The sequence below is a fragment of the Cnephaeus nilssonii genome (genome assembly GCF_951640355.1).
Source record: "Cnephaeus nilssonii genome assembly, chromosome: 12".
Classification (NCBI taxonomy): domain Eukaryota; kingdom Metazoa; phylum Chordata; class Mammalia; order Chiroptera; family Vespertilionidae; genus Cnephaeus; species Cnephaeus nilssonii.
The window spans coordinates 54,522,261-54,544,591 of record NC_137083.1 but is presented as its reverse complement, the minus strand read 5'-3'; the positions used below and the strand labels follow the sequence as shown (position 1 = coordinate 54,544,591).

The following is a 22,331-nucleotide window of genomic DNA, read 5'->3' as shown; positions in this document are numbered from 1 at the left end:
AATGACATTGTATAAATATTTTTTCAAAATAATCCACTGGTATTCCTAATTTCAAGTTAAAAGGGAAGAAAAATGAGAGAAATTTACTACTTTTGGCTGTCTAAATGTTGGTGTCTGTATTTTAATTCATATTTTTATTTTTACCCAACAGCCTGATTCAGAAGTAGCCAGTGCTGGTATAAAGCTTGAAAGCTATTTTGAAGAACTTCTAAAGAACCTTTATCCAGAAAAACGGTTTCCTAAACTTGAATTCAGGAATGAATCAGAAGATAATAAATTTAGTGATGACTCAGACGATGACTTTGTACAGCCTCGGAAGAAACGCCTCAAAAACGTAGAAGATCGCCAGTTGCTTAAATAAGCAGCACCATTGGCGTGTGCTGGTTTTTAGATTTTTTTTGTTTGTTTTCAAAAATTATTTTGTAAATAATTTAACATCATTACAAAGAAGAGTTTGTGACAATGCTGATCTATAATTTTTTGATGTTTACTAGATTTTGCTTTTCTTAACCCATTTTTTTAACCTTCTGATTAATAACGTAAGAAAAAAAGAAAGGGAAGGAGAGAGAAAGAAGAAAGAAGCACCTCCAACAAAATAAAGACATTGTTCCTACTTTCTGGATTTCAAAACTGTAATCTGGAATGATAACTACTATAGAAAGGAAATAGACTTTGTATGAATTCTAAGTTGAAATTTTAATGTGGTTTGGATGTGTGCATTAATCCACTTTTAGAAAATACCACTACTAATTAATATGGCCCAACCGTGAGTTAGGTGTACTGTCCTTAAGAACAGCTGGGCCACAGTGAATTAACATGGATGGTAATAAGAGTTCTATCGTAGGATGCCTACTGGTGCAACAAAAACTAGATTAGACACTATTAAGAAGGCACCTAATAGTCAATGTAAGATGGCAATTGTATTAAAGAAAAAATGGGAAAACAAGTGTTTTTTATTTATTTTTTCTTGTCCTTAGAGATGTTTGCTATAGCAGATTTTCAAGGCCATTTTCATACATTTCTTAATTGAACTTCTTCCACTGAGAAAGTAAGTGAACACATTTCGTTTTACTGTATGTCTATCTGTGGTTTTGTTGCTTGTTTTAACTGTGCAGATGATCCTTATATGAAGACTCATTGTTTGCAGTATGGTTTTTAGTGGAACACCTGAAATATGAAATACAGTTGTGTGCAGTATTTGATGTGAGGATTTTAAAAAACACACCCTGAAAGGGACTAGTTTTTGTTGTTTTCATCTGTCTTTATAATTTGGAATGAAAATGTATTGTGGAATTTGGGAACAGGAAATTGGAGAGAATTATAGTGAAATTTTAATTTTTTTCTAAAGCATCCATTTCCTATTTTTAAGAGCCAGACCCTCAAATTGATTTTTGGATCTCACTTAATTCTGAATTTCATTTATGTTCTTCCAATAGAGATACAAAAGATGTCTTCTGAGGGCAAGCGTATTCCTTAATGGGCCAGACCTAGCTAGTTTAACTGACATTCATTTATTCTTTATTGGTCAGTGTCAAAGAAGGAAACTAGATTAAGATAGTGCCCCTTGCTAATTTAACATTTGATAAAATATTTACATATGAATTATTTTTAGTTTGCCAAAGTAAACCTTTATTTATAAAACACTAATTGGCTGAGGTCATTTTTCTCTGTAGGCTGATGGAATGAAAATATGGCTGTCTTGAAAGAATGTTACTTTTTGGAAGGTATCATCTTCCATGAATTAAACCTAGAGGACTTGATTTTATCCATGTAGCATTGCTTCTTAAAATGGACAATTTGAAAATATTCTGTGGCTAATTGATTGGGTTTTCAGACATTGATAAAGATAAAATATGAGAAAATAACTTACTAGCAATAGTGTCTCACTTTCTATATAGATTTAATGCTTGTCCAGAGTGTAAATTATGAATTAATGGTTAAAAAGTCTTAATATTGTTTTGAATATGCATTTGACATTTATTCTCCAAAGACTGAACAAATTTTTATAATCGCATATATACCATTTAATTGTCTTATTTTGTACCAGCACTTATTGCACACCAGCTGTTGAGCTTTTAGTAGTAAGTTTAATGTTGGTATCTTAAAATATTGTTCTTCTGACAGTTTGTTATTCCATATTTGTCTCCAGAGTTGAAACAGGACAATAAAGATAAATTTTGAGAAGGATCACAAAGGGAAGTAGTACTAAACAGAATATATATATATAATATTTTTTAAAGGCATCCGAGCCAGAATTTCTAACATTCTCAAAACTTTCACTGATATATTCAGTGCCATATTAATCTTTTAAAACAGTATTTAAAGTGTTTTTCTCTCCAAATAGCCTTCAGTGACAGTCTTTATGATGAAAGTCCTGTGACCTTATTAACAGGCATCTATATACTCAGGTGAATCCCAGCTAAGTAGTCCTTAAATTCTAATAGACAGCTGTAAGATATCCTAACTGTATACACCCCCTGCTCACTTATTGAACATCCTCCCAAAAGTTTAGTGCAATTCAAGCAACCTTGGCCTAATAGAAAAACACTCCAGTGTTTATCTGTGATTCAAAAACTCCAGGAGATATCCTTCCGGATTTGGAAACAAGAGCCCAGTATCATAGCTGCAAGACCCTCTCAATACATGATCACACCTTTAATGGGGGCTTATAAACAAGGAAAGCATATGGGAGCTAGGATTTACTCAATTCCAACTCATCGAAAGCTTTCCCAGATGCCAATCATTTGATCTTTCCAGCAATGAGGAAACCCAAGTGCACAGTCAGTGACTTATATGACCTTGGCAAAACGTATAAATGGACTGAGATATACCTACCATATTAAATTCAAAATGTATTTGTACATCAGCATCTGGCAATGCAATCATTTTGTCCTTTGAATTAACAGGTCCTGCCTACCTTTTCTGAATGGAGGGGTAGGAAATTGGAAAATGCTAAGAGGAAATGTCCTCTTGCCTGGGTAGTTTTAACTTTCTTTTCTAAACTAAATAAGAGGCTCCACATTTTACTACAACGTAATAGTGTAGTTGTAACATAACTTAAGAATGCTTTCAGAAAGTTTCACCCCAAAGTCCAAAAGGTGAGTAGTAGACAGACCTTTACCCTATTTATGAAATTGCATTTTAAAGTCCTATGATGCTGCATTGCTTAAACTTTTGAATTTGGGTTTCATGGAGAGACTAGACAATGAAAGAAGGAACTCCTCCTTTTGCTGAGCCCTGATCTACAAATGCATTGTCAAATGCATATTCAAATGTGAATCCCAAAAATAAGTTGCTTCATGTGATGAACAAAAAGTTTTTAGGTTTAAACTGAAGATATACTCATTTTCTGTTTATCTGTACTTGTTATGAATGAGAGAAATCAAGTGATCTGATTAGCCATTAAAATTATGGACATGACCATGAGTTCAACTATCTAATTGCTTATTGAAATAGAGCACCTCCTTTTAAATAATCATGTACATATTTTTTTTAAGTATTTTATAACCTCATGTAAATTAGTAGTTGAAGTCTTTTTATAAACATATCGCCCTGTCATTTGGGTGTGAATTTACTAAGTCATAATTCACATGCTGGTGGCTCATGTTTCTGAGTGAGAATAATGCTAGCCAATCAGATCACAATTTCTATCTCCATGGAGGTTTTGCTTATTGTGAAGGACATCTGAGATATAGTCTTTGTTTGTTTAATTTTAGAGAGCCAACTGGTGCTTTGATTTTAATAAAAATTAGCATCAATTGATTTTTACTATGAATATTTTACCACAATAAGGATTTTTTTATGAAAAACTCACTCTGTGTCATTCAGTAGAATTTAAACTAGTTTGAGTCTGCCTTCTGTACTATCTTTTTGTGTTCCTCTATAAAATTGATACATAGGGACAAGCTACTCATCCATAATAATAAACTTTAAAATTCTAACACAGGTATTTCACCACTTGAAGGGAGTGAAAAATGTCTTCAAACGTTGATTTCCACCCACCCACCCCCCCCCCCAAAAAAAAAAGGAGCTATTGGCTCAGTGGTTGAGCATCAACCTATGAACAGGAGGTCACGAGTAGTTTGATTCCCGGTCAGGGCACATGCCCAAGTTGTGGGTTCGATCCCCAGTGTGGGGCATACAGGAGGCAGCCAGCCAATTGATGATTCTTACTGATGTTTCTATCTCTCCCTCTCCTTTCCTTTCTGCAATAAATAAAAAATATATTTTAAAAGGCAGGGTTGGAGGTGTGAGGAACTGTTGGGGGAGGAGGATGTTATACAAAGTATGAGTGATATTTTTTACAAGTCACTTTGAAAATTTACCTATGTTAATTTTACCTGAAAGGTTAGAAAGTTTTGATTCACAGAAATAACTTTTTAAAACTTACTATTGGATATTTAATAGATCTTACTTTGATGGGGATGAGAACAGCCTTCTATTTGATTCGTAAATGAGTTTTTAAATAGAATAAGTAGGTCCTAATTTGAGTCCTAAAAATATCCTTTATTAGAAGTTATAAGTTAAACATTGAGCAAAATTTTATCTTTCTGACACTTTCAAATGTGTTATAGAAGAAAGGCTGTTTTAAAGTTGTTGATAGAAGAATGTCCAAATCTGCAGAAAGCTCTATAAGAATTTGAGCCAAGATTTGAGGACATTCCCTAAAGCAAGATCTCAACAGACAGAAAATGCTGCAGAGGATGGCAGTTTTGCAGCTTATTTTATACATTTAGAATCAGGAGAAAACGTAAGGGAGATTGTATGGAATCTGTTGGTGGTACATTAAAAAGGCAAGAGAAAGCAAACCGTGGAAATGCCCAGGATTGGAGAAAAAGGGAAATGGAGAGAAACATGCTTCCTTTTATATTGGTGGGTACAGGATAGTTAACATTTACAGCACATAGAGGTGGTATGCCAAAACAAGATAACAATGAAGTGTTACGTTGTCTCCAGAGTAGGTGGTTGTGCCTTAGAGGGGTCTGGAAAAGAAAATTAATTGAACATTTCAAAGATATGTTATCCCAGATGCATAAGAACAATGAATAGGGCTCACTTAAGGTAAGTGATTGACTTTTGCTAAGGAAGCTGTAGTCCTGGCTAAGCTTGTGGGGTCTACTGTGCAGTCCCTTTTTGTTCACAAAGTCGTCTGCCATGTATCAGGAGACTCGTGAGTATGAATCCTTTGCCTATGTTCTCTAATGCCTTTAATCCCAAGTGAGCCAGAAAATTCAGTCAGGAATCTTTCCATTGAAAATGACTGAATCCCAGGTTTGATTGTTTTAGGGGAGGGAATAAAATACATGGGTCAACCAGGTTAAGGACTTTTCACACTTGGAATGGCAATATACTGACCTGAGAAGTGGCACAACCCCAAGAAGATAAGTGTCCTTAAAAGGAGAGGAGGAATGGCAAGACAGACAGGAACAACAATTCAGTGGGCCACCAGATCCACTTTGACAGTGATTCTGGTTCTCTAATCTGATTGTACTAGGCATTAACTAATGATGGTATATGTTAAAAAAGATCAACATACAAAAAGTCCAAAATAAAGGTTTTGGCATTCATATTACAGGAGTTTTTGCCAGTATAGACTAGGCTTTTAAAGAGAGTTACAGAAATTCCCCCTCTATATGTCATTTGATTCAGACAAATTCAACCTCTATAATATTACATAAAACAAAATATGCTTGTACCGAGATTCCACTTATATTATTACTGTTTCCAGTACTTCAACGAGTATTGTCTTGGTTTTTTCACAGGCTGTGAAATCAATCCAAAAACATTTACAGGTGATAGGAAATTTATTGACTTTCATTTCTACTAATGACCAATAGTAGAAATGTAAACAAAATGAACACATTTATCAAGGATTTCTCAAATTTAGTGTTCAATTAAATTTATGTTATTAGATTTTTCTGGTCATTTAATGTCTTCTAGGAATTCTGGTTGATAGACAGTGCTGGACAACATCACAAAGTTCCTTAAGCCTGGATAACCCCACAACTATTGAAAGTTCCTGAATTTGAGAAGGTGCTTGAGCATCAGGTTTGTCATTGGTTGACTTTGGTTTTTTAATTATAAATGGCTGCTGTAAACTTTGAAATTAAAAAAAAGATTTTTTTTTTTTTCCAATTATCATTGACATACCAGAGAGGAAGGGAGAGGGAGAAAAAGATAGAAACATCAATGATGAGAGATAATCATTGGTCAGCTGCCTCCTGCATTAATCCCCTCCCCTGCTGGGGATTAAGCCCGCAACCCAGGCAAGTGCCCTTGACTGGAATCAAACTGGGACCCTTCGGTCCACAAGCTGGCGCTCTATCCACTGAGCCAAACCAGCTAAGGCGGTAATTTGTATTTCTTAATCCCTTTACCTTTTTTTCACCAATTCCACCAACCCTCTCTCTGTCTGACACCCATCAATTTGTTCTCTATGAGTTTGTTTTGTTTGTTCATTTATTTTTTTTTTTAGATTCTACATATAAGTGAAATCATATATTTGTCTTTTTCTGTATGACTCCTTTCACTTAGCCTAATACCTTCTAGGTCCATCCACGTTGTCGCAATTGCTAAGATTTTATTGTTTTTTTGTGACTGAGTGATGTTCAATTGTACATACGGACCACATCTTCTTTATCCAATTGTCAATAGACACTTAAGTTGCTAACATATCTTGACTATTGTAATAATGCTGCAATGAACATACCTTGTTTTTAGTAAAATCTTTTATTTTTCTATTTATCGTTGCCAGTATTACATATGTCTCCTCTTTCCCCCCATTGACCCCCTCCAGCCCATCCCCCACCCCAGGCCCTCACCGCCCCATATATGCATGACCTCATCTGTGTCCATGGGCCATGCATATATGCATACAAGGTCCTTGGTTGATTATCTCCCACTCACCCACCCTCCCCTGCCTTCCCTCCAAGATTTCCACACACTATTCCATGCTTCCATGTCTCTGGATCCACTCCGTTCATCAGTTTATTTTGTTAGTTAGATCCCATATCTGACTTGAGATCATTTGATACTTGTCTTTCTCTGACTGACTTATTTCACTTAGCATGATACCCTCCAGGTCCCCCCATGCTGTCTCAAAGGGTAAGAGATCCTTTTTTTATATATAATCTGTTGCATAGTATTTCATGGGGTAAATGTACCACAGCTTTTTTATCCACTCATCTACTGATCGGCACTTGGGCTGTTTCCAGATCTTAGCTATTATAAATAGGGCTGCTATGTACATAGGTGTACATACTAGTACATTCTTTCTGATTGGTGTTTCGGGTCTCTTATATGTTCCCAGAATGGATCACTGGGTCAAATGGCAGTTCTATATTTAATTTTTTTGAGGAAACTCCATACTGTTTTCCATAATGGCTTTATTGGTCTGCATCCCCACCAACAGAGTATGTACTAGGATTCCCTTTTCTCCACATCCTCGCCAGCAGTTATCGTTTGTTGATGGCAACCATTCTGACAGATGTGAGGTGATACATCATTGTTTTAATTTGCATCTCTCTGATGATCAGTGACTGGGAGCATTTTTTCATAGGTCTCTGGGCCATCTGTATGTCCAGTTTAGAGAAGTGTCTATGTCCTTTGCCCATTTATTTGTATTATTTGTCTTCCTTTTGTTAAGTTGTACGAGTTCCTTATATATTTTGGATATTAACCCTTTATCAGATGTATCATTGCCAAATGTTCTCCCAAACAGTGGGCTCTCTTTTCATTTTGTTGGTTTCTTTTGCTGTGCAGAAGCTTTTAATTTTTATGTAGTCCCATGTGTTTATTTTCTCCTTAGTTTACTTTGCCCTAGGAAATGTACCTGTAAACATATTGCTACAAGAGATGTCTGAGATTTTGCTGCCTATGATTCTAGGATTTTTGTTTCACAGCTTAAATTGAAGTCTTTTATCCACTGTGAGTTTATTCTTGTATGGTATAAGTTGGTGATCTAGTTTCTTTTCTTTTTTTTTTTTTTTTTTGCATGTATCTGTCCAAATTTAACACCATTTATTGAAGGACTGTCTTGACTCCATTGTCTGTTCCTGCCTCCTTTGTCAAATATTGAGTGTAATGGCTTGGGTCAATTTCTGGGGTCTCTGTTCCGTTCCCTTGATCTATATACCTGTTCTTGTGCCAGTACCAGACTGTTTTGATAACAGTGACTTTGTAGTAAACTTGGTATCCGGTATTATGATCCTGCCAACTTTGTTTTTCTTTCTCAAGATTGTTGAGGCTTTATTTAAACCAACTTTCAACAGTAAAGCAGTCAATCTACATTCCAAGGGTCCAGAGAACTGCAACATGGGGCAGAATGTAGGAAGCTTTTATAGAATGAAAAATAAACAACAAAGAAGAAATTGGAGGCCTAGATTGGCTTGGCAATTTGGAACTGGCTTGCTGGTTATAGTGAATTTCTGGTCAAGCGAAGACTTTCCAGGGACACAACCTTGGGCCTAGAAATTTTATTTCAACAGCCCCCACTCCCTTTGGCCATCCTCTCGACTATTCAAAAGGTTTCTGTTTATTTTTAATGTACTAGTGTGACTCTAAAACTTTTGAGAACACAGTAGCAACCATTATTAATACCCACAGTTTGGAGTGTGCTCCTGTGCCAAGGTTCCCATATACCAAACCAACTAGAATCAAGTCAAGAAATGATTCCAAAGAGGAGGATACTTTTTTTAAGCCAGTTGTCTTGTTTGTGTATTTCGTGTAACTCTGCTTCCCCAGAATTATTCTGCAAGCTTGTTTTAGAGAAACTGAGGCATTAGAAATCAGAGAAGTGTGTGTTGGAGGTTGGATTACCCTCCTTTGTAATGGCCTGATGTGTGTGAACAAAGGCATCTTCCTAGGTTAAGGGAAGTAAAAGGTTGACAGAATTATAAATACCTTTATGGTGTAAAAGTTAGGGAATGGATGGTCAAAGAAGGAATGGAGAAATCTTTCTTGATCCTCCTAGGAAGCAGCAGTCTACCTCGATGTTGGCTACTTCTCTTCCTAGTCAATTTGATTTTGAGGTCTATATATTGTTTACAAAGTACCAGAAGTCAGGTAGAGCCTTCTTCAGTTATGAAATATACACCTCAGATTTGACACCTTGAAATTTGGCAGTGATGTCAGTAGTCAAGAGTACGTAGTATCTTTTCCATGAATTTCACTTTTGCAAAAGGATCGGAGTAAAACAATAACTGTAAATGACAAAAGGCTATATAATTGACTTGACAAGGAAATGGTTATTTCTGTGATGTAACGAAATACCAGGATATACCTGGTTTTCAGGAATTTTATACAGTTTCTGAAACCATTTAACTTATACCCATACAAATATAACCTAAGGAGGTTAAATGAACAACATTTCTTATTTAACATATCAAATAAGCTTAATTGGTTTAACATTTCTCTTTTACAGTTGACCTTTGAACAACATGGGTTTGAACTGTGTGAGTCCATTTATACAGATTTTTTTCAATAAATACTGTAAATGTATTGTCCTTATGATTTTCTTAACATTTTCTTTTCTCTAGCTTACATTTTAAGAAAATACAGTATATAATTCATATACTTTTTATAACATACAAAATCTATGTTAACTGTTGTTATTAGTGAGGCTTCTGGTCAATAGTAGGCTAGTAAGTTTTGGGGGAGTCAAAAGTTATACATGGATCTTCAGCTGCACAGTGGAGGGGGGAAAAGGGATCAGCACCCCTAACCCTTCCTGGAACGTCTCAAGTTAATTCGAAGTCAAAAAGGCTTTAGAATTTGATTTGGGGGAGCTTTAAGTTAATTTTGATAAGATAAAAACCTTTGCTTTCCAGGCCGATTTTTTCAAAGCTAGAAAAAAAACTTTATCTGCAGTTTCTTAAGATCAGACCAATAGACTAAGAAAATTTTGTCCTTTTAACATAAAAAAATTCTAATTTTGCACCAGTATGCTTTTTTAAATTGTGTTTTTTTCAATCCTCAGTGGAGGATATTTTTTCCATTGATTTTTTTTGTTTTTTTGTTTTTTGTTTTTGTTTTTGTTTTTGTTTTGAGTGGAAAGGGGTGACAGGGGGAGAGATGTGAGAGAGACACATTGCTCGGTTGCCTCCTGACCAGGGCCTGGGATCGAACCTGCAAACGAGGTATGTGCCCTTGAGAGGGAATCAAACCCACGACCCTCCGGTGCTCGGGCTGACATTCCAACCCCTGAACTACGCTGGTCAGGGCTGTTTCTTTTCCTTTTTTTGCACCAGTGTACTTTTGATATTAAAAGTAATTTTTTAAAAGCTTGAATCCATTTTAGTCTTAGCCAGCTTGGTCACACAGAAAAATTTCTTTTCCACATTCTACAACTTTCTTTTTATATCCATTTGGGTTTTATCTTATTATGTTTCCTCTCTTGACCAGGAGAGCTGACTTTGGTAAGAATTCTCACTCTTCACCAGATTCTGCTAATTTCCCCAGCATCCCATTTGCAGGTTCCTTGGTGAGTAGAGTTTAAAATAGAGGGTATAGCTCTGATATCAACCAGAATTTGGCAAGGTTTTCCTTTTAGTTTTACCTGGCTGTTGAAGGGAGTCACATCAGTTTGGGGGAGAGCCCATATGGGGGTCCGCCTTTGAGAGTTGATATAAGAGTGTTGAAGTCGGTAGAGAAGGATTTGACAGAACCTTCAAGGACACACTTTCTTCCAGTGTCCCAGCTGATTGCAAATGAGACACTGATTTTAGGGCCAATATTTTGATGATGGTTTTGGGGGTGTTGCAGGGCCACTAATTTGGTAGGCTTTTGTTTATTACCTTGTGGTCCTCTTCAGAGTGAAGAGATGATTCAGTTAGAGCCGTGGTCGGCAAACTGCGGCTCTTGAGCCACATGCGGCTCTTTGGCCCCTTGAGTGTTGCTCTTCCACAAAATACCACGGCCTGGGCGAGTCTATTTTGAAGAAGTGGCATTAGAAGAAGTTTAAGTGTAAAAAATTTGGCTCTCAAAAGAAATTTCAATCGTTGTACTGTTGATATTTGGCTCTGTTGACTAATGAGTTTGCCGACCACTGTGTTAGAGTATTAGTGGAATGTAAGGATAGAGGGGAATAGGAGGAGTCACATAAGTCTTGTGAGGTTTTTTAAAATTTATTTTTTTATTACTGGTTTCAGAGAGGAAGGGAGAGAGAACCACCGACCAACTGCCTCTGGCACGTTCCCCCCTCACTGGGGACCGAGCTTGCAACCTGGGCAAGGTACCCTTGACCAGAAACAAGCCCGGGACCTTTCAGTCCACAGGCTGACACTCCATCCACTGAGCCATACCAGCCAGGGCACGTCTTGTGTCTTTAATTTTTCATTTAGTTTCTTGGAATTTTGAATCCTTTGTGGGGAAGGGGGCTCTTCTGCATACCAACTAAAATAGGCATTCCATTCTGGTTGTTGATCTGGAAACCCTTACTTTCATGTGCACTTCGTAAGGAAATGATCTTACCTAACTAAAACATTCGCCATAATGGTCATTGTAATGTTAGGTTATTGCAGTAAGGGTTTGCCATTTTTGTAGAAATCTACAGTTGATAATTTTGTATGGTCCTCAGATGATGTTATAAATATCCAGATGGCCCTTAGCTGAAAAATGGCTCTTCACCTCACCTCAAAGCCAAATGAGTATCTTGAATATCTAAGAGGGATGTGCCACTGGGTTGGGGATTGTGTGGTGTTTTACAGTGTACCACATTGCATGGAATTTTTCTTGAGGTTAGCAGGTGAACTAATTTCAATCTAATGTATTCCATGACCAACTTATCCTAGCACAGAAGGCTTAGATTTAGTGGCGAGTACTCTTAACATCTTACAAGTGTTTGACCTGTACCCACCATTTTTCAGCTTTGGCCTCTGAGATTCCTATTAGCAATAGATTTATTATTCCTTTCCTGAGAAACTTTCTTTATAGTGTCAGACACCCTAATGGCTTTTAATTGTCTGGTGTATGCCTACTTAGATTTTGTTGTGCCATTGGTTAAAACAATCTTAATTTAGTTCCCCAAGTCTCCTAGTAGTGTAGTTTATGCTGTGGACTCTCCTCAAGGCTTTGTGTTTCCTAACAGCCACCACTTACCGCAGATTCCCACTATTTCCCACTATAACTGTCCTGGAACCTTTCCGGGAACAATCGTTTTTTTAAATAAAGTGTTTAGATTGGAGAGCTACATACAAGGGAGTGGAGCTCAAATCCAAGAGTGACTTACCAACGGCCCTCGGCTTTGACGAGAGGAACAGTGAACTCAAAAGATTCAGTGGGCTCCTAGCCTGTGTGTCTTATTGTCCTGCAGGCCCTTAGCAGTCAACTTCCATCCTTGTCACCAAAAACTGTTTAAAGAAGACAATTTAGGTGTTTCAAACAAACTTTATTTTAAACACTTGATGAAGCAGGCAGTCTACAGTTCCAGGGGGTCCTAAAGACTGGGGCAGGAGTCTTTTAAAGGATAAAGAATAAGGAACAAGAAAGTATAGAGCCCAGAGTTGGGTTGCTAATTACAATATATTTCTGGTCAAGCAGAGCATTTATAGGAACACAAAATTTATTCAAGGTTTGGTTTGCTGATATGGTACCCCCCAGGCAAGAGTAGTCTTCATTTGGGCCTAGAAATTTATTTCAACAAAATTCAACCTATGGCCTACTTTTACACAGCCTCAGAGCTAACAGCATTTTTCACATTTTTAAAGGCTTGTGGAGGAGAAAAAAAGCAACATCATATGCAGTGCACCAAGCCTAAAATATTTACTGTCCTCCCCTTTACAGAAAATGCTTCCTTGCTTAAAGCCATCTGTGCCTGTGGTGAAATAGGAATGACTTGCACTCCTACTGAAGCAGGGGTATAAACCCTCTCATATGCAGTTTGCTAGGGCAGGGACACCAGTGTGGCTGCAGCAAGTCGTTCTAGTGCAGGATGGGGGTGAGTAGGTGAGCCAAGCCTTGGGAGCGTAATTCCCAAGGACTTCACAATAAGTCTGAACAGTAATAAAAGATGAAATATAAATGTGAATACCATAGGTGCTTCCTTTCCACAGCATATCTAACCTAGTAGAGTATGGCATGTATGGGATCATGCAGCAACTGTTCAACAAAGGGCAGATAGTTGGATGGTGTGGGTAAGCTTGCTGCACTCTTCATTTATCACATGGGAATGAGATTCCCCAATAAACTGAGAATAGAAAAAAAATGGGGAAAATTGTTTCTTCTCAGCTTCTTGGTGATTATATACAAGGCTTATATTAACTTAAACATATTGTTTATGAATAAGCAATTTAATAAACTGGAGGTCAAAATTTTAATAAATATGCTAATTTATATTGTAAATTTGACTATTTTGAAAGTTTTAATGATACCATACCAAGTTCTTATCTTAGTATATATGTTGTTTGTCTTAGGTGAATAATTCTCAAAGTTGGGACTTGATGTCAAGGAAGAAAAGCCACCTTTCCTCTATCAGACATACCTTTCAATTTTCAAGTATACTTCATATAAGTTCTAGGTGTTTTGGCTCTTTGGGAGAGATCAATATGCAGTTAACCTACCTTATTCTTGTGTGCCTTATTTTTAAAAAATAATCAGAATCCATTTCTTAATTACCAAGTAGATACAGAAATAAAATCAGGTTGTTTAAAATGTACCACAACTCTTTGTGAAGATAAAATGCATTTTTCTTCTTTGGCAGACATAGGTTTTCAGATCTTCATTTAATTTGCTAGAAAAATAAGTTATTTAATAGATCAATACATTTAAAGTCTTCTCCCATTCATACTCAGCTGTCTGGCACTAGAAATAGTAATAGAAGCCTTTTTTATTAAAATTAAAAGGAATTTACCTTTGTGTACCTGAAAATGGAATGGTTGCTGTACAGTTCAGTCACCATTCAGAAAAAAGTCACATTATATAATACCCACTTTCAAGAGTTTTTTCCAGCTTACCAGGCTCATCAAAATGAATAATTCTAAAGTAGAATTACTATTAACCAGGAGGATTCATCCAGTCAAACTGTTGGAAGTTAAATTTTGTTAGCATGTTTAAACATTTCTAATGTTAAGTGCTCACAAGATTGAGATACACTGTTGAAAATTTTTACAAACTGGAGAACCAAGATGGAGTTGTAGTTAAGCATGGAATTAACTGTCGCCCACAACCACATCAAAATTACAACTAAAATACAGAATAACTACCATTATCACCTAAAATCTGGCTGAATGGAAGTCCTACAACTAGAGAAGTCAAGAAGAAAGCACATTGAGACTGATAGGATGGGTGTGGGACAGGCTGGCGCTGCACCCACGTGTGGCGTTCTTTAATTGGGAGGATATCTTGGCTGCAGAGGCCTCCTGTGAAGAGAAGTACCCAGTTTTGGGGGCTAAAAAACCAGCAGGGATTGCAGGGATTGTGGCTGAGTGACGTGGAGGCTGCTGGAGACCAGGCACTTTCTCTTAAAGGGCTTGCACATGGACTTACTGGATTCACTCCCTCTGAGCTCCAGTGCTGGAGCAATGGCTTGTGGGGGATCCAGGGTCATATGAGGAGAAACTGGATTGTCTAACATTGGAGCAATAACTCAGGGGTAACTTTCTCCCAGGCAAGGTTGTTTGCAGGGGTCATTCATATGCTGAGATCTCCCCCATCACTGAGCTCACTGGCAGATGCCATCTCTGAGTCTTCATCATCATGGCTCACACTGTTCGGACCACCCTGGTCATTCCCTGAAACCCCGCCTAACCCAAGCTATTTTCAGCTGCTTTTTCGTAAGAATGGCCTGTCCTGGCTCAGGCTTCAGACTCTCCTAAAATCTCTTAAACAGTAGTAGCTGGACTCAGTGTACCACATACCTCTCAAGTGGCCACAGGCCTGGCACTAGCAGCAGCCTGTCTTGGTTCACAATTTGGCCTCCTGGGCACCTCCAAGCCCCATACAAGTAGCAGCATTGCAGATCACTCTGTAGCTTGTGCCAGGTGGCCATAGGCAGTGGCTGACTGCATCTCCGAGGAGGCCCCAGAGCCAGTGCACCGAGTGGACAGCTTCAGGCCATTCCAGATTACAATTCTACCACACCCATAAGTGACACACTCTAGGGGCAGAGTCCGTGAGCACCAAAGCCCACTAAAGCAAGTCCTGATCCACAGCTTTATCACGGCAGTCACAGGTGGGCCTAGGGGTCAATTCCTCCCAATGATGCCAACAATAAGCCTCAACTACAACAAGACAATGCACGCAGTCCACACAGGTGTACCTTGAATGCCCACCTTGGGTAACGGGAGGCTGAGCCACTGGTCCTTACAGGACACCTACTGCGCAAAGCCACTTTACCAATTCCAGGAGACATAGCAGCTCTACCTAATACCTAGAAACAAACAGGGAAGCAGCCAAATGTGGAGACAAACATGTCACAAATGAAAGAAGAGAAGAAGTCTCCAGAAAAAGAACTAAGTGAAAAGCAAGCAACTACTAGATACAGAGTTCAAAACTATAAGAATGCTCAAGGATCTTAATGAGAGCTTCAAGGGACTTAGAACATCAAAGACATGAAAAAGGACCAGTCAGAAATTAAGCATACACTAACTGAAATGAATAATTTACAGGTAATCAGTGGTAGAGGATACCAAGAATCAAATATGAGGAAGCAAAAATCACCCAATCACAAGAGCAAAAAAAGAAAATAAAAATCCTCTGGGATAACTTAAAGAGTACCAGCATTTGCATTATGGAAGTGCCAGAAAGAGAAGAGAGAGAGCAAGGTATCGAAAACCTATTTGAAGAAATGACAGAAAGAAATAAACTTACAAGTCCAGGAAACAGAGTCCCAAACAAGATGAACTCAAAGAGGCACACACCAATACATCATAATTAAAATGCCAAGGGTTAAAGACGAAGAATCTGAAAAGCAGTTACCTATAAGGAAGCACCCATCAGATGATTTCTCAACAGAAACTTTGCAGGCCAGAAGGGAGTGGCAAGAAATATTCTAAGTGATGAACAGCAAGGATCTACAACAAAGATTACCCAGCAAAGCTATCATTTAGAATTGAAAGTCAAATAAAGAGCTTCATAGATAAGAAAAAGCTAAACAGTTTCATCACCAAATCAGTATTACATGAAATGTTGAAGGGTATTCTTTAAGAAGAATAACAATAAAAAATATGAACAAAAGGGCAAAAAATAGATATCTACAACAATAGAATCTAAAAATCAAAATAAATGAATAGGGAATCTAATGAACAAAATAAACTGATGAATAAAATAGAACCAGAGGCATGGAACAGACTGATGAATTTCAGGGGGAAAGGGGAGGCTGGAAGAGATTAACATGAGAACTTATATGCATTACTTATAGACACAATAGGGTGGGGTGGTAACGGGTGGAGGGGGGAAAGGGGGACATCTGTAAAATTCTCAATAAAGATTAAAAGTTTTTTTTTTTCCATAGACAAATAGCCACGCAATGGCTTTATGTGCTCACACAATCGTAGTTATTGAACATACATGTTATAGTTGTAAGGAAGTTATATTAAAAAGTCTTCTAAACAGACATGTAAAATGATTCCACCACAATGGTAAAAGCCTGTCCCAGTCCACAGAAGAGGGACTAATCTTTTTTTTTTTTTTAATTCTTACCCAAGGACATTTTTTTCATTGATTTTTAGGGAGAGTGGAAGAGAGAAAGAGAAACATCAATGTGAGAGAGACACATGGATCAGTTGCCTCCTACACACAGACCAGGGCCTGGACCCGGTAGGAGTCTGCAACCGAGGTATGTGCCCTTGACCAGAATCGAACCCGGGACCTTTTGGTCCGCAGGACAACACTATCTACTGGCTAGGGTGGGAATAGACTTTTTTTAAGTGGGTATGATTTCAATTGGAAATCCATAGAGCACACTTGATGGTGAGCCTAGTTCCTCCTCCTCCCCTCCTTTTTTCCTTAATTCCTTACCCAAATATATTTTTTCCATTGATTTTTAGGAAGAGAGGGAAAGACAGAGAAATATCAATGTGAGAAAGACACATTGCCTCCTACACACAGACCAGGGCCTGGACCTGGGAGGATCCTGCAACCAAGGTACATGCCCTTGCCGGGAACCAAACTTGTGACCTTTTGGTCCACAAGCTGACTCTCTGTCCTCTGAGCCAAACCTGCTAGGGCCTGGTTTCCTTTTATATATACCGTACTTTCCGGCGTATAAGACGACTGGATATGTAAGATTTTCCTGGGTTAAAAAGTCGTTTTATACGCCAGAAAATAAGGTATATTGGATTATATTGATGGGATTAGATATAATGGATTAGATATATTGGACTACCATATTTTCTGGCGTATAAAACGACTTTTTAACCCAGGAAAATCTTATACGCCCAGTCGTCTTATACGCCGGAAAATACGGTAGTGTTACTACTTAATGAGCGTGGAAAACTAGATTAAAATTTAGCATCACTTGCCCTGGCCCGTGTTCCCAGCGGTTAGTGCGTCAGCCAGAGCACTGAAAGGTTGCGGGTTCAATTCCCAGTCCCTGTCAGGGCACTTGTGTGAGGCAATCTATCAATGTTACTCTCACATCGATGTTTCTTTCTCTCTCTCCCCCTCCCTCCTTTCCACCCTCTCTGAAAAGCAAAGGAAAAAATACCTTTGGGTGAGGATTAACAGCAACAAACAATAAAAACATTATCAAGATTTAGCATCTCTTAATTTTACAATCCGTTTTAAATTCTAGTCCTACTATATACTGGCGTGTTCCTTTATACAAGTTACTCAACTTACCTTTGCTTTAGTTTCCTCATTTGTGTGAAGGATATGATAATCCTTCATGTAAGATTAAAAGGAATCATGGATCATCGAATGGATTACCTTTCCTACTATGGAACCTAAACACAGCCCTAAATTTGGAATTATATGACAGGTTATCTAATCTGTGATTAAAATGTATATATTATCTTACAGATAATCCAAGGTATTTAAAATGGAGTAGCATATTTTGGACCTAGGGAAAAAAAAATCAAGAGTGGTGTTTTTTTTTACTTTAAAGTGCCTTCCTTATATCTACTCACAACAAAATGCATCAGTACCAATATTAACGTGTCTGTGGTGTACCATGAATAGGACATGGGAGAGAACAAGTCACATTCAGCCAGAGAAGCATCATGACTGAACAGCCTCATTTAGGGGCAGCAGTTCAAGATCAAACCCAACTGCCCACCCCCCTTCCCTCCATGCACATATGCACATGCACACCCTTGCATCCAGCAATAAGCATGTTTACAGCAGGAGAACAGTGCCACTACCTATACTTTGATAAGGGCACAGGGATAGGAGAGGCCCTGTCCTCTACAATTTGGCCCATGGAGCATACCTTACACTTGGGTGCATCGTGTTCTGTGTACTTTGTGAAATACAGTAAGCAGTCAGTGTCTACTGGCTGTTAAATGCAACTGGCGCAGCTGAAGCTTTCGACTTATCACTGGTGGCCAATAGTACTGGTGGGGAAAGGTAGCTGGACTAGTATGTCAACACAGTCATTCTAAGGGCAACACAAACAGCTATTTCTGCTCCTTGGGCCGCCTTCAGTTCTGCAGTGCTTACATCCAGGAGGAAAAGTGGGAAGGGTAGAATGCTGAGGCCTCAACAACTATCATTCACCATGGTCCCTGAATCAAGCTATAACCTTTACTGAAAGCAGGTTTGAGGTGGATAATCAGTTACTTTAACTTTATTGCTGCTCAAAGTTACATGTGGGGAAAATGGATACCCTTTTATTTTTTTTGGACACACTAAACAAATACCAGTGTTAGCTCATGAATAATCCTGTCTGCTTAAAAGGATTTCATACTCCAAGTTCATTTCTTTGTTCTAAAAGTGGGGATTGAGGGTTTTTTAGATCCCTGCATCACTCACCTGTAGGGCCCGACCTTTGGTCTCAATGGGGAGTGTAAATGCTGAAATGGCACACACAACACAGACGGATGAGAAAAGGCACAGGGCCCCCAGCAACGATGCGCTCATCAGAACCTGCAAGTCACAAAGAATGACTTCATTTATTGTGCCCCAGGCACTTCTAAACTGATCCTCCGCCAAAGGGGGAAGGATTCACCAAACATAAAGGAAGATCCTTTATAGCCATTCTGTGTTGTGCTTTTGTGGGATTCCTCCATGAACGGGGACGGGCAATATGCCTTGGCCAGCTTAGACTTGCCTCTGCACCCACCCTTCAGGCATTTCCAGAGCAAACCAGGATCCCACCTCCTCTCAAATACCAATGCAGCGTGCTTAACTTCTAACCCTCTCGTTCATTCGGTGACCCCCTCAGCCAAACATCCATTTCCCTCTTCAATTCTGACAGGATGAACCAGGAGAAAGTTTTGTGTTTTGGTCTTTTTTAGAAGAAAGATAATCTCAAGGTCTCTCTGAAAACATAACGTGTCTTGTCCATTATGCTTCACTGCGTGTGTGACAAAACGATATGGTGACCATTTTCCCACAGTAAGAATGGATTTCTGTCACTCTACATACATTCTTTGGCCTGGATCCTCTCACCCTGTTAATGGCGAGCAAGTTCATACACTCCATCTCACATGTCAGTTTCTGCAGGACTGTGCCCCCAAGTTAGCAAACAGCCAGCCACCTGGCAGTTGTCAACTACTCTCACAAAAATGACCTGAAGCCATTCAGGAGCAGCAAGGCTCTGGTGTCACAGAAAATTGCACTTTGGAGAGGCCTAGAAACTGTGGTCTAGTCCAAACTCCTTGCATTACCGATGAGTCAAGGGTCAGAGCTAAGTGACCACTTGTCCCAAGTCACATACAGACTCCTAACAGCACAGTGCTCTTACCGCCACTTAGGTCCTCCCGAGATAGGCAGTTTGAGAACCTGTCCTTTGCACAGGCCTGTGGCCTTCCAGAACGGTAAATAATCCCATTTGGCATGCGAGAGAACCCATGATATTAGCCTCATTATTTTGTAGTTGGCCTATGTATCATTTCTGGTTTTATTTCCCAAAATAAAGTACATACAACTTTTCTGAAATAGGAGTTGTATAAGTGAGTGTGTGTGTGTGTCCATCTATAAGGCAGGGAAACCGGGCTCAGAAAAAGGAAAAGATGCAGGAACCAAGAGACTGGGCAGCCTGAATCATGACCAAATCATATAATAGTTAGGCATGTGTCTAAATTCTGCCATTGCTGCCCCTTTTATTATTGGACATCAAAATTCTTACCACCCACAAAATGAACTTTAAACTCTCCCCACCTCATATCCTTTGCACCAGATTCAAAGTCCTAGGTGGTGTGGTACCCTGATGGGTCGGTCGAGTTTAGCTCATAAAATGCTCAACCAGCTGGGGTCAGGGAGAACAACTGCTTTGTCGTCTTGGTTTCCCTAGAGGGACAGGGCTCTGCTTCCTGGCAGGACTTGAGCAGTCCAGTGGATGCTACTGGATAGTCTCCCAATGAATTCCTTTTAAGTTAACCAGAGTAATTTCTATTGTTTGCAAGTGAGAATTCTGAGTAATACCTGCTTTAAAAAATCATCTGGGAAGTTTGTTAAAATGCAGGTTTCGGGCCCTACTCCAAATTCACTGTATCAAAAAGATATGGTAATCTCTACTTCTAAAAGCCCAGACCAGGGACAAAGAGGACATTACCTAATAAAAGTTTCAGTCCACCAAGACAGCAATCCTAAAGATTTATACACCAAACAAGAGGCAGCTGATCGATGTTTCTAACTCTCTGTCCCTCTCCCTTCCTCTCTGTAAAAAATCAATAAAATATATTAAAAAATATATATATATATATATATATACATATATATATATATGTATATATATATATATATATGTGTGTATATATACATATATATATATATATATATATATATATATATATATATATATATTAATGCATCCAGTAAACACTGAAAGGAGAAATAGATAAATCCACATGCAGTTGGAGACTTCAGTGCCCCTCTCTCAGCAATTGATAGAACTAGAGACAAAATAAGCAGGGAGGTAAAAAACAAAACCACAACATGGCACGTCAACGACCAGAATTTGATTGGAACAGAACACACCGCAACAGCAGAAGGTACATTCTTTTCTACCCGTGGAGCACTCACCAAGGCAGACCATGTGCTGGGCCATAAAGTAAACCTCAAAAGATTTTAAAGAATTAAAATTATAGAATGGGTTCTCTGACTAAAATGGTATTAAGATACAAATAAGGATAACAGCAAAACTTCCAAAAGCGTTTAAACTGTGGGTCAAGGAAGTCTCAAAAATAAAAACTAAAAACACTGAATGTGATGAAAATACAACAATATTAAGTTTGTGGGACATAGCTAATGGGAACAAAAAATACTTAGGAATAAATTTAAGAAATGTATAAGACATGAAAATTATAACTATTAAGAACATGAAAATTTGAATAAATCTAATTCTTGGAAAAACAGTATTTTTTAATATTATAACATAATTCTCACCAAAGTAATCTAATGCTGCCCGGCTGGTGTAGCTTAGCAGTTGAGCATCAAGCCAGGAACCAAGAGGCCACTGGTTCGATTCCTGGTCAGGGCACATGTCTGGGTTGCGGGCTCGATCCCCTGTTTGGGGGTAGGGGGTGGTGGTGCAGGAGGCAGCCAATCAATGATATTCCTCTCTCATCATGGATGTTTCTATCTCTATCCCTCTCCCTTCCACTGTCTCTAAATTATATATATATATATATATATATATATATATATATATATATATATATATATATATATAATTTAGAGACAGTGGAAGGATAGAGATAGAAACATCCAAAGGGAGAGGAATAGAGATAGAAACATCCATGATGAGAGAGGAATATATATATATATACAAAGTAAGTAACGCTAATGGATTTTCAATCAAAATCCCACTAGGATTTTAAAAAATCACTTTTAAATATGTCTGGGAGATAGGAGAGTCTGAGGGAGGTTTTTAGCCCAAGAGGCATTAAACAAGGTTTCAGTCATTAGCCGTGTGACTGGTGCCAGAATAGATACAAGAATCTATGGAAATGTGGTTTATTATAATAGGGGCATAGTAAGTCAATTGAGATGAGCCAAAACACAGGGATGATTAATGGCCTGGGAACAACCAGCGAGGCATTGTTTTGTTGCTTTTTAAAGCTGGATCCTAACTTCAGGCCTGAAGCATAAATTGACTTGCAGTGTTTTAGAAATATGGATAAACAAGTGATGAAGGCCATTAAGCATGACACAAAACATTAACACAAATGAAAATAGTTGGTAAAAAATATTTTAAATTTTGCATGCAAAAAAAAAAATACAGAGTAAGATAA

At 38.3% G+C, this 22,331-nt stretch overlaps 2 protein-coding genes across 6 annotated transcripts in view; one reads left to right on the top strand and one right to left on the bottom strand.

The window, feature by feature from the left end:
• Window positions 1–1,797, top strand: part of TRIM24 (tripartite motif containing 24) — a 105,426-nt gene extending 103,629 nt beyond the window's left edge. The window contains exon 19 of one of the 3 annotated variants that reach the window (XM_079786203.1): window positions 152–1,797. In XM_079786203.1, coding sequence (XP_079642329.1) covers window positions 152–361 — 210 coding nt within the window. In that variant the 3' untranslated portion in view covers window positions 362–1,797. The remainder of the gene's footprint in view (window positions 1–151) is intronic. The other 2 variants (XM_079786202.1, XM_079786201.1) reach the window with 2 other exon arrangements.
• A 324-nt stretch (window positions 1,798–2,121) lies between these two features.
• Window positions 2,122–22,331, bottom strand: part of SVOPL (SVOP like) — a gene marked incomplete at its 5' end in the record, with an annotated part of 56,907 nt that continues 36,697 nt past the window's right edge. Inside the window, 2 exons of one of the 3 annotated variants that reach the window (XM_079786207.1) lie at window positions 2,122–2,205; window positions 18,903–19,020. In XM_079786207.1, coding sequence (XP_079642333.1) covers window positions 2,129–2,205; window positions 18,903–19,020 — 195 coding nt within the window. In that variant the 3' untranslated portion in view covers window positions 2,122–2,128. Of the gene's footprint in view, window positions 2,206–10,077; window positions 13,727–17,340; window positions 19,021–22,331 lie in introns of those variants that run through there. The other 2 variants (XM_079786208.1, XM_079786209.1) reach the window with 2 other exon arrangements.